Source organism: Ambystoma mexicanum, chromosome 2q (assembly GCF_040938575.1).
Source record: "Ambystoma mexicanum isolate Mex_15411 chromosome 2q, UKY_AmexF1_1, whole genome shotgun sequence".
NCBI lineage: Eukaryota > Metazoa > Chordata > Amphibia > Caudata > Ambystomatidae > Ambystoma > Ambystoma mexicanum.
Genome location: NC_090924.1, coordinates 1,483,239,089 through 1,483,254,527, shown reverse-complemented (window position 1 = coordinate 1,483,254,527; position 15,439 = coordinate 1,483,239,089). Strand labels below are relative to the sequence as shown.

Sequence of the window (15,439 nt, the reverse complement as noted above, 5' to 3'; positions counted from 1 at the left end):
TTTAACTTAAAGTGTGAAACATAAATGATAAGTGAACACAATTCAAATCATTGCATAGTATCAAGGTGGTTCACATTAACATCGTGATTTCAAACAAGCATAGATAAAGAGTCCACAGAGATGCGAGGTGGGGGTCAGGGTCGGAAGGTAAGGAGAGTTAAACAAATTAAAGGAAAATAAATGTAACAAAAAGAAAACACTGAAAAATGTCTATTAGATATTAGTGAGGGTAAATAATATACCAAAACTTTTGCTATCCTGATGGATTGGTTGTTAACACGGTTCTCACATCATTAAAGTAACCATGATTACATTTTATTGCTCTATTTTCAATAATGAGATAGAACCAGTAGTATCATGGTATTACACCCGATTTATAATAAAAAAACATTTGACACCGATGTCTGTATTGCCAAATTGTCACAAGATAACAATCAGTATGCGTCAAAGGTGGAAAACCACCGCTTACCATACTGGCCATACTGGCATTCTTGTAAACTCTGTCTTGAGCAATGCTCTCTTTCATCATGGATGAAATCCCTAGGTAAAAGCATGTCTGAAATTAGCCGCAATACACAATGGAGTAACACGTGCTATGAGAAGGTCACAGTGTTTTTAGATCTCGTTTCACAACAGGCTCGATATGGCTTTGTATCCCTAATGGGTATACAGTCTAAATCAAGTCGTGCGTATTGATCCTACTCCTAGTCATTCCTCTCTTATTTATGAGGCCCCATTCTGAGAGGATTACGGCACTAACATGTCGGTCCTCCTTTAAAAATGTCCCTGTTTGCCGGGTACGGCCCTTTCAATGTTTTAGATACCTCTCTTGTGTTAAATGGTGATTTGTTGTATGAAGTGGAATCCCTCTGTCTGAAGGGCCCGCCGCACCAGGACTTGTAGTTTGCACGCAGCTGGGCAGCGCATACCATTTTGTTTGCTTTGTCACCATGGTTACCGGCATAGACCTTCGTTAGTTTCTACTAAAGCCGCCATACTTTGGGATAACTCCTGTTGAAAACGTAGCATCCAAGCTTATGGTCCTAGTTCATTGTTAGTGTTATTTCAGCAACAAAGTGAAAAGAATAAGTATTTAGGCACACTGGCTTACAGTTGTACATACTTATGAGGTCCTATTTGAAACATTTCATCTTGGCCATTGTTGTTTGCTGTCTACTCCCAAACCTTAATATTACCTTTTTCCGGGAGTTATTTGTGCATCAAGCTGCAAAGAAAAAAGAAATCAGGTGCAATATTTTACAAACAATGAGCAGCTTCATAAATAAAGCAGTCGTTGACAGAGCTGCCTTTTTCTAGTTCTATGTGCATTAAAATAGTAAGACACAAATCAAACAGAGTTGAGGAACCCAAGTCTCTGTTTCTCTTCACATCCATGTGACAATTTTGGGAAACTTGAAATTAGACACAGGTGTGGTGGTTCTGAAGTCAGTATTCCCATAGGAGTTCCTCTCACTTTTCCCTCTCTTTGAAGACATCAAGCACTGCATCAACCATCTGCTCAACTCTCCCGCACCGCACTCCATCAACAAATCTACAGTCATCAACTCTTTTGTTGCCAACAAGATCAGCATGATCCACAAGCACATAGACACCAACATTAGACCTGACAGCACTGTATAACATCTTGCAAATCACACCTACCTGGACAACATTCAGGACACTAACTATGGAAGACCTTACTGACACCCAAGCTTTGCTTAAGGCCACATACGATGAGGGCAATATCCTCCTTGCCTCCCTACTCAAGCCCATTCCGACAGAAGCACTCCTCTCATACCTGACATCATCAACAGCTTCCTAACCCAAGGCCCCTTCGACTCTCAAGGCTGGACAAATCCTCCCGCTTCTCAAGATACCAACACTGGACCCTGATGTCCTCAGCAGCTACTGCCTCATCACCCATCTTCCTCTCCCAAGTAAGATCCTTGAGAAAGCAGTAGCCACGCAACTCCTCCAACAGATCGAATACAATAACCACCTTCAGACCTACTCATCTGTCTTGAGATTCAGATGCAGCTCATCAACGTCAACCATCAAGGTGATCGACAATGCCCTTAAAATCCTCAATGATAGCCATTCTTCCCTCCTGGTTCTCCTTGACCTCTCAACAGCATTTGACAGAGTAGACCACCAGGCACTCACTGTAAATCTACATCGTTGCATGAGAATCTGCGAGATTGTCCTCAGCTGGTACAAATCCTACCTTGCTAATTGTCTACAGTTTGTACTAATGGATCCCTCCAGGGGACTAACTCTACCAATCACCCGTGGAGTCCTGCAAGGATCCAGCCTGTCCCATGTGATCAGAGTACCCCTCGCTGCACACAACATCCACATTTACCAATATGCAGATGACATGCAGATCTACCTCAAGATATCCTCCATCAAAGACATCCACAAGCTAAAGGCTTGCCTCACATTGATCCAGTTGTGGATGTCTAATGCTCACCTGAAAGTCAGCCCCTCTAGAACTGGACTCCTATTGTTGACCAACAACACTGTACACCCTGGTATCCAGACCTGGCTCACTGCTATGCACCTAGAAGGCTTCACTCCCAGCTGACCACCTGTGCCATGTCCCTAGGGTTGGACATTGGTAGACACCTCACCTTCAAACGGCACATCACAAGGAAGACATAAGTTGCTTGGTAACAACTTTCTCTCCTGTGGAAAACTAAGCCCTTCATCCAGAAAGTAACTTCAGATCTGCGCTCCAATCCTTATTCCTCTCCCACCTCAATAGTGGCAAATGCCCTTTTGGAAGTTCTACCAGTGATTACCCTGGCACCCCTGAGATGCATCCTGCAGGAAGCAGCATGGCTCAAAAGACTCTGCAAATTGGACCACATAATCCCAACCCTCATCAAACTGCACTGGCTCCCTTTGCAAGTCTGTATAATCTTCAAATCATTTTGCATCATCTACAAGGCAGCCATCATAAAATCCCCAAGATACCTCCCTAAAAAAAAGTAGCATCTCCGGAGGTCTGCGATCTACAAGAAGTAAGGTCATGTGCAGACTTGGACTCTGCTGGTGCAGGAAGGAAAGACCTAGAATACAGGCCTCCTCTGTCTACACCTCAAGACCCTGGAACCGCCTCCCCATCAACTTCAGACTCTCCACATTGCTTCTACAGTTCAGGAAAGAGATCAAGACCATCCTCTTCAAGTGATGTCTCCTCCCTAACACCTAGGTCCACACCCCTTCCACTCCCCACCCAACCTGAGATTTTAAAGCACTATGTGTCTTCCCAAAAGTAGATCAGCGCTCAATAAATGACACATTAATAATAATTATAATAAGAAGTCTCCAAATATTCAATGGCCCAGCACGCAAAGTGTCAGCTAAGAGGTGGCTGTCTAGGTTATCATAGTGTTGGAAGTATTTAGCTGCAAGCAAAAGCATGAAAAGAAGAGCTGACTTAATACGTTTCCAAGGTTTGAGACCTAGGATCACCCTGGAAGCTTTGTGCTTTATAATATGCAGTATTTGTGTTAAATTTATTTTTGGGAGCCCCTTGAAGTTACCTGGATTCTTTGAATCATGCTAAAAAGGGGTAGGATGTGTCTTAAAACATGGAGTTATGATTATGATTTCTTCTATATTGCCTGAATCTCGGTTCCAAAAGTAAGAAGATAGTCAAATATAACTGCAAGGGTCTTTGCTGACGAGGGGGTGAGGGCAGCATCCCAAGAAAAGGGGGCAGGTCAAGGCAACCCACACAGATGATTGAAAGTAACTTTCAATCATCTCGTCTGGTATCTAGAGTAATCTGTCAGGGATTTGATTCAGATCAGCTGGAGAACCATGGAGTAATGAGGTCAGCCAGTGGTTTTGAGGTGGTCTGCAGGCAAAAGGCTTGACCAGACTTTGATACCCCTTGATCCTCTGGAAGGAGGTGATCACCAAGGGGGCAAAGCCAGATATGCCAAAGGAGGCTTCCAAGCAACCAAGGTGGGTGGAATAGATGACAGCTTTGAAGGCCTCTAAGTGGTGTTCCTACATAGTTTACAGTATTGGATGTCTTTCTGTGCCCGGTGTACCCTGTGCCAATATACTTGGGAGGAGACAACTGCACTTGCACTCAACACAGGATGACAACAGGATGCAGGAAACAGGATTAACACAGGGTGATCGAGACACAAAGCAATAGATTGTGAAAAGATCTGATGGTCTGAAAAATGGTGTGGGTTATCTATACCTCTGATGATCGTTGGAAGAAGTCTGTCCTTGCCGCCTTTCGATGCAGTCCTCTCCAATTAGGAATTAGGTCCCATTCCACGTGTAAGCAGTCATCATACAGTGCACAGGTTCATTATCAAATTGTGGATTTGTGTCTTGGCTCCCTCAGCCTTTTTTGCAAGGCAGCAATGAGCACACATCATCAGTCTCAATTAATATTATAGTTTGATAAAATCAAAACTACAAAGATTCAAATTGTAGGCTTCTACTTTGCTAATATTTTAGGTGTATGAGGTTCAAACAATGTTGGACTCATTCCGAGGTTGGCAGTACAGTACAAATGTGGCAGTAGTTCTGTTACCGCCACTTTTCTTGGTGGTCACGGAATTACATTCTCTAATGAGAAACATTTCCGGTATATGGATGAGTCAATCTAGGACTATGGTCCATCTGACTTTGAGTTGTGTTACATTTTTGGTTTGAAATACTGATACAAGTATAACTGGCAGAGTTGAAGTCTAGAGGAAAGAAGCCCTTGTCGGAATTACCATTGCAGCATTACTGCTTTCCCTAATTCTGCCAAAATCCTCTATGGTGTTCATTTTAAAGAGTGGTGTAATGTGTATGAAAGGTGTAAAAGTCTTGGGTAATGCTTTTACACCTTTCATTCATGCCATGCCACAATTTCATTCATTTCTATGGTGGAGAGGGGGGGCAGAACGCATCTTGCGTTTCCCTGCCTCCATTCCTCTCTGCTATACAAAAGCTCCAGCATCTGAGCGGCGGCATTTTCACACCAGCGCAAGTGATGGGGTTCTATATGGTGCCCACCAGCTTTGTGCACCAGCATAATAAAGCAGGCGGACTCCATAGGGATCCATTGCACACGCTGCCTGCCGTGCATGGCAGGCAGTGATTAATTGTAATTGTAGCTGCTACCTACCATGCTCGCATGGTAGGCAGAGTTTACTCATTGTTATGGTGGAGTACAAACGGTCAGGGCTTTTCCCTGCACATTTGCACTACATAGTGTAAACTACTGTCGGGGGGAAATTCTCCCGGGGTCGGCTGAGCTGTCCGCGGACCTCCGGGCAGGGAGGCCCCAACTCCTCCCGTGTATCCCAAAAAATGAGTATGAGGCACCCGCAAGATGCAAGGTGGTTCTGCTGTTTATTGAACAAACGGCAGGGATGGGTCAAGGAACGTACACGTCCGTCCTGACACACACTCTCATCATGGGCTCGCAGGCCCTTTTTACCTTAATATGATGCGCTACTTGCGTCACCTGGGAAAGTTAGCAAAAAACCTATCGCCACTCTGGATTGGCTCCTCGAGTGGTGGGGTTAGTATAGCATACGTATCGAGAGCATTGTTAGTGGTTGAGGGTTAGTCAGGTGGTATAATTGGGTTGTCCCTTCAAATTGATACATGGAAATTGTTACATGAAGATCCCTGGGGATTGGTCAATGTTAATGGCGTCAGTGATAAGAGCCCCATGTTCTGATTGGTCCACGCACGAGCCCCCCAGTCTGGGACCATCGTTGTTCCCAGCTCGCGGTGCACCTATCATTTGCAACAATGTTTCACTATGGTTATGTGCAGACAACGTGAAGATTTATTGGTATGCCTGAAGGCCGACTACTCCCACCGCCGCAGATGTCCATGGAATCAATTAATTGTATCTGCCTATGTCTTGAAACGGGGGGTTTCGGTGCCTCTCTCCTCCTGGGCCTGGCACCCTGTCAGGTTTGGCTTGGTCACGTGAGGTGGGACCGTGGTCGAGGCAGAATTCTGCACAATTAATATTGTTTTTCCCACTGTGTGCCTGGTTTATCTTGCAGGTGCGACCTTGGCGTTGGCTTGCGGCATGCGAGTTTGAAACATTGTGCCCTTGACTGTCTGCTCTCGCCGGGCTCATTCTGCAGGGTCAGCAACTGTACTCTTGCTCATTCAATGTTCATGGAGGCTCTTGCTTGCGGCCTACTTGGGCCTGGTGCATAGGTGGAAACGTTTGATACACAGGCGCTTTAGGTTATGGTATCACATTGCTTTATCCCCAGTATCGTGTCTTCGTTATATTTCTCATTGTAATACATGGGTTTAGGAGAAGCGTCAGCAAGCGTTTTAGATGAGTTCATTATGCGTCTTGCGTTTCTGCATTTTGAAAAGCCTATGTGAAAAATAATAAAGATGCGCGTCGGTGAGTGTATCCGTCACCTAGGTCATAGCACTGAATATGTTCTTCGTGTGGGTTGGTGTGGGAGTGTCCACTGTGCATGTTTGCACGGGTGTGCTGACCTGTGGCTAAGTCGTCATGGCATCTCTAACGATGTGTTCCTTTACTGTTGCATGATTCAGTCGAGTTCATCCATGCCGCAGGTGTTGGCATGGGTAGGACAGGCTGGTGGGCACATCCGTATGTTCTTGTACCAGGGTATTTGGTCGTCTGGTAGATGGGCAAACTCCTCTCGTGGCGGGTGCCTGGGCCGTGATCCTCTAGGCCAGGGGTGTGAGGGGATTGGTGGGAGCTTTGTGTTCCATTTTCCCACTTCACTACCACAATTTGATAGCGGGGAGCCATACACAATGTTCACTTGGTCCCTTGCTTCCCCAAGTCCATAGAAAAGTTTAACCCTACTATATGAGATTAGTCACCATTAAACTGCACCACATTTTATCAAAAATAGTTATTTATTTTTCATATTTAAACAAGTAAAAAGGCTTTTTATCTTTTTCACAGCTCCATTTTTATGGAGAGTTGTTCAAGTGTTATACAAAATCACAAAATCTACAACATTGCGAAACAATATCGCTGTGTACATTTAATCTAATGTATCTTTTGACCATTTAACATTTCACAGAATTCATTTCTTAACCTGGATCTTCAAGGTGCTTACCTCTATCATAGAGCCAAGCAGCTTAGTCCGTAAAAACCTTTCACTTCATCTTCACAAAACCCATGCTTACTTTCATTCCACATTCAAACCATACCCGACATGTTTCATTCCTTCCACACTTACACACTAATCACAAGGAAATTCTTCAGGGGTAAAAATTTAAACAACATTCAATTAATTGTACTGTCATAATAGTCTTCTTATAGACTTAATCTTCTGTGGGAAACCGCTTTCTATAGGATTCCATCAAGCTTTTCTTTAGGGTCCAACCTTCACAATGGAAAAGCTGTGGGAAGCAAGTGTGGGATAGGTGAAAATTGGTATTAGAAATAATGTCCCGGTTGACATTTTTATTATGCACAACCTGCTATGTATCGATCATCAGCTGAAGGGTATCATTTTTTAGATTATCACCTTCTTTACATCTAACATGGCATCAACTCCCTTCCCCTTGTAGCATCTAGGTTTGTATAAAACACAATTCAGCAAGTTATCGACCTTTATGTCTCACAACAATGGTTAACAACATTATAATTTGCCACATTGTTGTCTCTTATGATGAAAATCTTTAACACCTCACTGAGTATCTCGCCAATCTATAGTGAGTAACCAGGTTAATACATAGGATAACAGGGTATATCTCAATATTTTTACCTTTAATTAGCTGACTTCTTTTAGTGTGTCTTCTTTTTGGGGTCCTTCTGATTTTAAAATTCAATTTCCAAAGCCCTCTAATAGTGGAGTTGCATGACTCTCAAACGGATGGAAATCACTAAGATCACTGGGAGGCGTTCCTATTCACAAATAAATGGCTAGTGAGCCAGTTTACACACCATAAATTGGTCATTATTCTATTACCCAAAATATTGTGCTATACACCCACATGCACCCCTTTATACTAACCTACTTTAGTAGTTTGGCGAATTTCTGTTTTATATATTCATTTGCTTATGACGTATGGCACTTCTTTTGGAATCAGTCTTCTTCCTTTGTCCCAGGGGAAAACCACAACTCCGTATAGTGCGTTCTAAAGCAATAAGAAAGGGAGGGAGGGGGGGCACATCAGGTGTTTTGCCTTTAATCTATGTCCCATTTTTACTTCTAAAATGGGTTTGACATGTCCCCTGGGGTTTTCTGCTCTTACCTTTACATGGGATGCCCTTGCCGCCTTGTCTGGAGTTTAGACGGCTGCTTTCCTCAGGCTGTCCACCACTCTATCTGTCAGGTCACACTCCTGTCTCTGATCGTCAGCCGTTTCCCTCTATCTCCTTTGCTTTGTCCTGCTTTTAATTGGAAAAGGGGCTCACGTGACCAACAGTGATCGGGGGCGGAGTTCTGATAGTCTCTCTCTCCTTTAAAACAGCGAATCCGCCTTCCCTGCCTCCGGCCCCCATCTGGCCCTGTCACATACATTTGCTGCGAAAAACCACCACACGGCGGGACCACCACGATCCCCGGCACGATTGACAATGCACCTGCCAGCGGCATCAACCGCACACGTTTCCCGCTCCGTGAGTAGTGCTGATTTTACTTGTTAGTTCCCAAAATGACCGCGCGGCTGACTTTGCACTAACGTTCCCTTTACCTCATTTCAAACTCTGTAGTTGGAATAAATCACGGTTTCATTAACAGGTCTCCAACACAGCTCAGCCTTTGCTTTGCCGACTACGCATGTAATGAGGATCTGTGTGGCTTACGTCCACGTGGGGAATGCGGCTTTTCTAAGTAAGGGAATCACCTTTCCATAGTCCATGCATCCCCCACAGAAGGGGGTACTTGTACTTGGCTCTCCCTGCGTGAAAACAAAGTGTTATCATTGTTCGAATGGATGAGGAAAGTGGCATGTTTGGACGGAGCAAATGTTTTGAAAGCTCTTCATAGGGATATATGCCAAACAGCACACTCAAGCAGTATCTCCTACTAGGGTTATCTCAGTGCATAAGGTGACCCATATGTATCAAAATCTCCAGGGTTACCTTACTCAGCACGTCATGCCCAAATGTCCAATACTTACTACCGGCTTCTACTCACTCTAGGTCATGTTTCATCCTGAGTCTTCTTAGCCAAAATGTGTTTTAAAGCAGAGCACAGAGTTGGTTTTGTTATTCACTCTTTTCATTAAGTTAATCTCTACCTTGCTTGTATTTTCCGTAAACCTCAAATGTTGGTTTTGATGGTTAATCCAATCGAACAATCTTATTGCCTCTTCTTCTTCTCCTCTCCAGATGATCAACACGTCATCTATATACCTCTTCCACATTAGTATATTTTTGTTATAGGGGTTGGTGTCACTATAGATGCAGTGTTTTTCAAAAGCCTCCATATACAGGTTTGCAATACTACGGGCTAAGGTGGCTCCCATGGCCGTTCCCTGCGTTTGTTTGAAGAATGAACCATTAAAGTGGAAGTAACTTTCCATAAGTGCCATCTCGGCGCACCACATAATGAAAGACACTGGAGCATTGGTATTCATAGTTTCTGTCAGTAACCTTTCTTCCAGTACATCGAGCGATGCTCTCTGTGGTATATTTGTATATAAGGCTACTACATCTAAGCTGATCAGAATCTCAACATTCGTATCAAAGGGTCTACCTTAAATCTCGTTTATTATTTGTGTTGTATCTTTTACAAATGAATGTCAGCCCCCTGGGGCTGAACCTCCCACAACTCCGACTTTCCCTCTTCCTCCTCCTCCTCACCTGACAAATAGTCCAGAACTGAAGAAATCTGCGGTCGGTGGGCTCGATAATCCTGCTTCTTCTTCTTCTCTTTTTTTCTGAGTAAGAGTCTCTCTCCCGGAAGGAAGCCACAGTGCTATGCTATTAACTAGCACCGCCTGTGGCCCCTCTCCCGAAAGGGACGAGAAGGGGAAAAAGCCTGCAGGGCACAAAAAACCCCAACTGTAGGTAAGCAGTAGCTGATGTCCGTTCTGGAGGATGTTGAGCAGAATGTGGACTCCAAGGATGCCGTGGACAGGGCCAGGAGCCAGCGGAGTGTTGACACCAGGTAAGGGAACCAACCAAAAGCTCCGGAGAGCAAACGGGGAAAGAGGTATGGAAACCAAGCGCGGAAATACGGGAACAGAGTGAGGGAAAGAGGCGGGGTAGAGACCCCAGAGAGAGAGAAAGTATTTCGTAGTGGTGCCTAGAGGAGGCAGTACCCAGAGAGAAAGCACAGGAAAAGAGATAAACTAGTGTTGTAGCAACCGAGAGAGAGCAGCCGCAGGGAGGCTGACCGAAGTGGGTTGCAACGCACAGTGAACAGGGAGGGCGTGGCTAATAAGCCTCCCTGTCCGCTGTTGCCGCAACGCTAGACCGCTGCCGTCAACGTCGGAGAAATACGATGGTCAATTCAATGGCGGCCTGCAAGCCGCAATCTGGACCACAGGGTCCACGGAAGGCGGCGGCGCTTGACAATGAATCCATCTTCCTCACCATTGGTTGCATAAAATGATCTGCAAACTTCGAAAGTGGCTCCAAAATTGAGTCACACCCCGAAACAATAGGTCTCCCCGGTGGTCTAGTTAGGGACTTATGTATCTTGGGAAGTATGTAAAACTGTGGAATCCTTGGTTTATGAACCACTAGAAAAGCTGCTTCTTTTTTCGTTATCCATCTTCTTTCTTCCGCTTTTGTTATTTTCTGATGGATTAATTTTTCTAGTTTTAGCGTGGGATTTTCGTCCAGTTTTTGGTAGTTGTTAGTATCGCCCAGTTGATTCATACACTCATCTATGTAGTCCTTTTTATTCAGAATCACCGTGGCTCCACCCTTATCTGCTTTTCTAATCACTATCTGCTCGTTAAAGAGTAGTGTATTAAGGGTGGTTTTCTCTGCCTGAGAAAGATTTTGAAATGTTTTTTCTGTCTTGGTTTTTTCTTCCAACGCCGTGACTTCTTGGATCACTCTACTTTCAAAAAACTCGTGCGTCTGCCGTCTGTGTTTGTGATGGAGGACAGAAGTCAGATTTCTTGTGCAGGCCACTATCTGGTTCGTTGTAATCACTTTTGTCTGAAAAAAATTGTTTCAAATGAATTTTTCTCATAAACTCAGAGAGTTCTTCTCGGAACTGAAAGCGATTATGTATATTGGTGGTGACAAAACCTAATCCTTTATTCAAGGCCTTCGTCTCTCCAGGGGTCAATTCATAGTTTGATAGATTTACCACGGGTCATTACTCGTTGCTCTGGGTCCCATTCTTGTTGGTCCTGTTCTAAAAAATGCTGTCCAACAGGGTGTCCTCTATTGCTATTCCGTCTTGTGCCACCACCTCTCCTTGGACCCCTTCTACCTGTGTTGTAATTTTGAGCACGTCCTCGTCTTCCTGGGTTGTTGCCATCCCCCGTACTGTCTTCACTGGAACTATATGAGGTTCCTCTAAACCTCACTCTCCTTTTTGAATTGCCCTGTTTTTGCATCTGTTCTTTTGTGAAGTAATCGTCCTGAACATAAGGGGAAGCTTTTTCGTGGGTAAACTGCTGTTTATCCTTTTTAAGACGCCTGATCCTTTCCTTTGTTAAATCTTCTTTAAATGCCTTCATATCACTCAATAGTTTGTCTACTCTCTTTTTATATTGTTCAATAGGCACAATTCTTTTAATCTCATCTTCCAATTTTTTTAGATCTATAGCTATCTTCTCTGTAGTTTGTTTAGCAGTGTCAATTATTAGTATCACCCAGTCTCTGCCACATTTATTACCAATGTAGCTCCACTGTAGTAGAAACTCTTTATTTTCCAGAAAAATCCTTGGCTCGTTTCTTACTACAAGTCCCATCAGTAATATGCTGTTTCTTAAATACTCCAACATTATACTCCCATGCAATTCAGATCTAATTAGTCTCTTTTTCATCTGTGTTTTGTCATTACAACACCCTCGTCATTCTATGCTGTTTAACAAAGTCTTACTTTGGTCACATTTAATGGAGTGTGTGAAGGGAACTGACTTACAGCCACAGAATATTACCCTTGCTTACAATGAATTCTCAGACTTTACTATGCAAGGAACACATGGCTGGAAGGCAAGGGGGTACTGAGTTACATCCACTGAATGTTATCTCCACCTGCCTTCAAATAATTATTGTAGGTTTGTATGCAGGCAAAATGTATGTGGACTGCCCACAAAATGATGATGCACTCAATCACATAAACTGACTTTGTTCTTTGCAATGCAAACGAAACAATGGTCTGCAATGTATGCTGTCAGGAGGGATTTGCAATGGATACACATGGAATATGTCTGCAGATGTTAAAGTGAGGCAGATTCTAAAGGAATCAAATGCTTTTACACAGGTATAAAAATGAAATTCTGGCATAGATGCTTTCATCTTTTGCAGGCAAAACATAAGATCTGACAGCGAACAAAGAAATACAGTTCTGTGCTCTGGCACTGATTGCAAACATTTAGGAAAATCCCCAGAAAATAAAAGGGGGTTGTGCATCTGGTATAACCCTCTTAGGCGAGGAACATCTGTTCTGCACTTCAGGAGCCTTAAAAATGTGCCCAAGAATGTAACCTCTTGCCTAAAAATCTAACCTCAATCCTATGAATTCTTATTTGCAGCTTTGCATAGAACAGGTATTTGGTCTAGGCACAAAAAGATGGGGAACTCAGTTACACCCACTGAATTTAATCTCCTCCTGCCTCCAACTAATTATAATCCTTTTCTCTGCAAACATAAATTATATGGACTAGCCGGAATAAGATGGGACAGTTACAGCCACTGAATATTGCCTCATCCTGCCTTCAAACATTCCAAGACTTTTCTATGCAAGCAACTACTATGTGGTCTGACATGACAAATACTAGCACAGAATTATAGCCACTGAGGGCCTGCACAGAGAGGACCAGCTTCGCCTGCAATTTAGTCACTTGAGGACCCCCCACGCAATGTGCATCATTTCCATCACAAACAATGTTTTTGCACTTGATAGTCTAAAAGGTGCGTATGTCTCCCTCAGTTTGCACTTGCAGGTGTATTATGGATTCCATTAGAATCCACCTGGTAGTAGCAGTTGTAAGAACAGGGGGATTCCACAGGAATCCAAGGAACCTTCACCATTATGGAAATGGCCGTCAATCCCTTCAGTTACAGACCGTGTGGTGAAGACGAAGACAGAATCCAAGATCCACCTGAAAAATCAGGAAACATCCCCAGAGGCCATTTCAGGGATTTCAAATTAAGTCGCAGAATATACTCTTTCTAAGACTTTTCTTTGAGGTCTTCAGTCACAGCTTTTCAAGTGAAATATATTTGGTTTGGCCGCAAAAAGACGGCGCATGGAGTTGCAGCCACTGGATATCGTCTACTTTTGCCTCTAAACAATTTTGACATGTTTATGTGAAAGCAGCAAGTGCTGGTTCTGGCCACAGAGAGATGATGCACAGAGTTACAGCCATTAAACGTATTCTTGTGTCTGCCATTGTCTCCATCCATTTCTGCGATGCTTGTCTTCGGAATCTGACAAGCAACAGTATATGGCTTATACTAATCGCAAAAAGTACCATCCATAGATTATATCCTATCTAAATGTTCAACCTATCCCACAATTAAATCCTATTAATTTCTCAACCTCTCCCTTAAATATTCCCTCAACAGCTGAACAGTCTCTTGCCTCTGGCTCTGCCAACGGATGACCGATTTCAAAATTGAATAATGCGTGCCATAATCTCACTGAATAGCCAAACACCAAAATCTCCCTACTAGAACTATCTACAAAATGACCATCATTGGAGTTGTTCAATTTATGTTGAAGTAATTTCACCCAGGTTTAATGCACAGTCATGTGATTCGAATGCAAAGGAATTTGTAAACAGGGTCTTCACATTGGTCTTATGGTTAGTAGGTCAGTATGATCATGGAATGTGCCTATAAACTGTTTTTATTTGAAAGCATCCTTTTTAACAGCAACGTTTGTCTTTTATTTCAGATATGGAAAACTGTATTAAATGCCTAGAAGAACAGTGGTCCAATGAGAAGCGAGACAGCTGTGCTCCACGGACCGTAGACTTCCTATCCTTTGAGGATGCTTTGGGTGTCAGCTTAACTTCCATGTCTAGTTTCTTCTCATTCCTCACTGTTGGAGTACTGTTCATCTTTATAAAGTACCGTTCCACACCCCTCGTAAAGGCCAATAACCGGGATCTCAGCTATCTCCTCCTCCTCTCCCTCACACTTTGTTTCCTGTGCTCCCTTCTGTTCATTGGACACCCTTCAAAGACATCATGTCTCCTCAGGCAGACAGCCTTTGGGATCATTTTCACTGTTGCTGTTTCTTCTGTCCTGGCAAAAACAATCACTGTTATCATTGCCTTCAATGCCACAAAGCCGGGCAGCAAGCTTAGAAAGTGGGTGGGCACACGGGTGTCAAGCTGCTTGGTGCTTCTCTGCTCCCTAGTACAGGTGGTGATCTGTACTGTGTGGCTCCTTCACTCTGCTCCGTTCCCAGACATTGACACCAAATCAGAGACTGGGAAGATGATCTTACAGTGCAACGAAGGCTCTGTCTTTGCGTTCTACGCTGTGGTTGGTTACATGGGTTTTTTGGCTCTTCTTAGTTTTGTTGTTGCCTCCATAGCGAGAAAGTTACCAGCCAGTTTCAATGAGGCCCAGCTTATCACCTTCAGCATGCTGGTGTTCTGCAGTGTCTGGATCGCCTTCATCCCAGCGTACCTGAGCACCAAGGGCAAGTACATGGTAGCTGTGGAGATCTTCGCCATCCTGACCTCCAGTGCTGGACTGTTGGGCTCGATCTTCTTACCCAAATGCTACATCATCATTGTGAGGCCTGACCGGAACACCAAAGAATGTCTTATGGGGAAATTCCCCACCATCTGAATCTAGTTGCAACCTATTTGTCCTAAAGATTAAATACCCAAACACTGCATTCTGTGAGTGGACAATTTGGGTCCTAGTTCTTAGAAATGTATTACAATAACTTACTGGAATTCCTGGAAACAGGAATCAGAAATAAAAAATGTATATATTGTTCATGATCTATCGATGATTGAGGCATATAACAATTGTTTAATTATAGTTTCCCATTGAGCGTGTCATACTATTGGCCTGCAATTCTCTCTCTTGTTTTCATCATGAGTGGGATGTAATCGGGTGGGATGTTTGGATCACAGCCCTTTTTCACAATATCATTGGAATGAAAGTACACACATGGGTTAACGTGTTGCCCGTCCTGCATGAAGCCTTCCTTCATCTCGTAAGTCTCTGTATTCTGTTGCCTTCTTCCCGTCTTCCTGTAATGGGCATAGTGAAAGGGAGGACAGGGGATTTAGAACCATCCGGATATTTATAGCACCAGCCAAATGTACATCTGAATTGCAGTTA

At 43.6% G+C, this 15,439-nt stretch overlaps 1 protein-coding gene across 1 annotated transcript in view; it reads left to right on the top strand.

Annotated features, from left to right (window-relative positions):
* LOC138568908 (vomeronasal type-2 receptor 26-like) overlaps positions 1–14,989 on the top strand; it is a 195,164-nt gene extending 180,175 nt beyond the window's left edge. Inside the window, exon 4 of the mRNA XM_069646688.1 lies at positions 14,028–14,989. Within this exon, the coding sequence (XP_069502789.1) occupies positions 14,028–14,935 (908 nt within the window). The 3' untranslated portion in view covers positions 14,936–14,989. The remainder of the gene's footprint in view (positions 1–14,027) is intronic.
* The last annotated feature ends 450 nt before the right edge of the window (positions 14,990–15,439 follow it).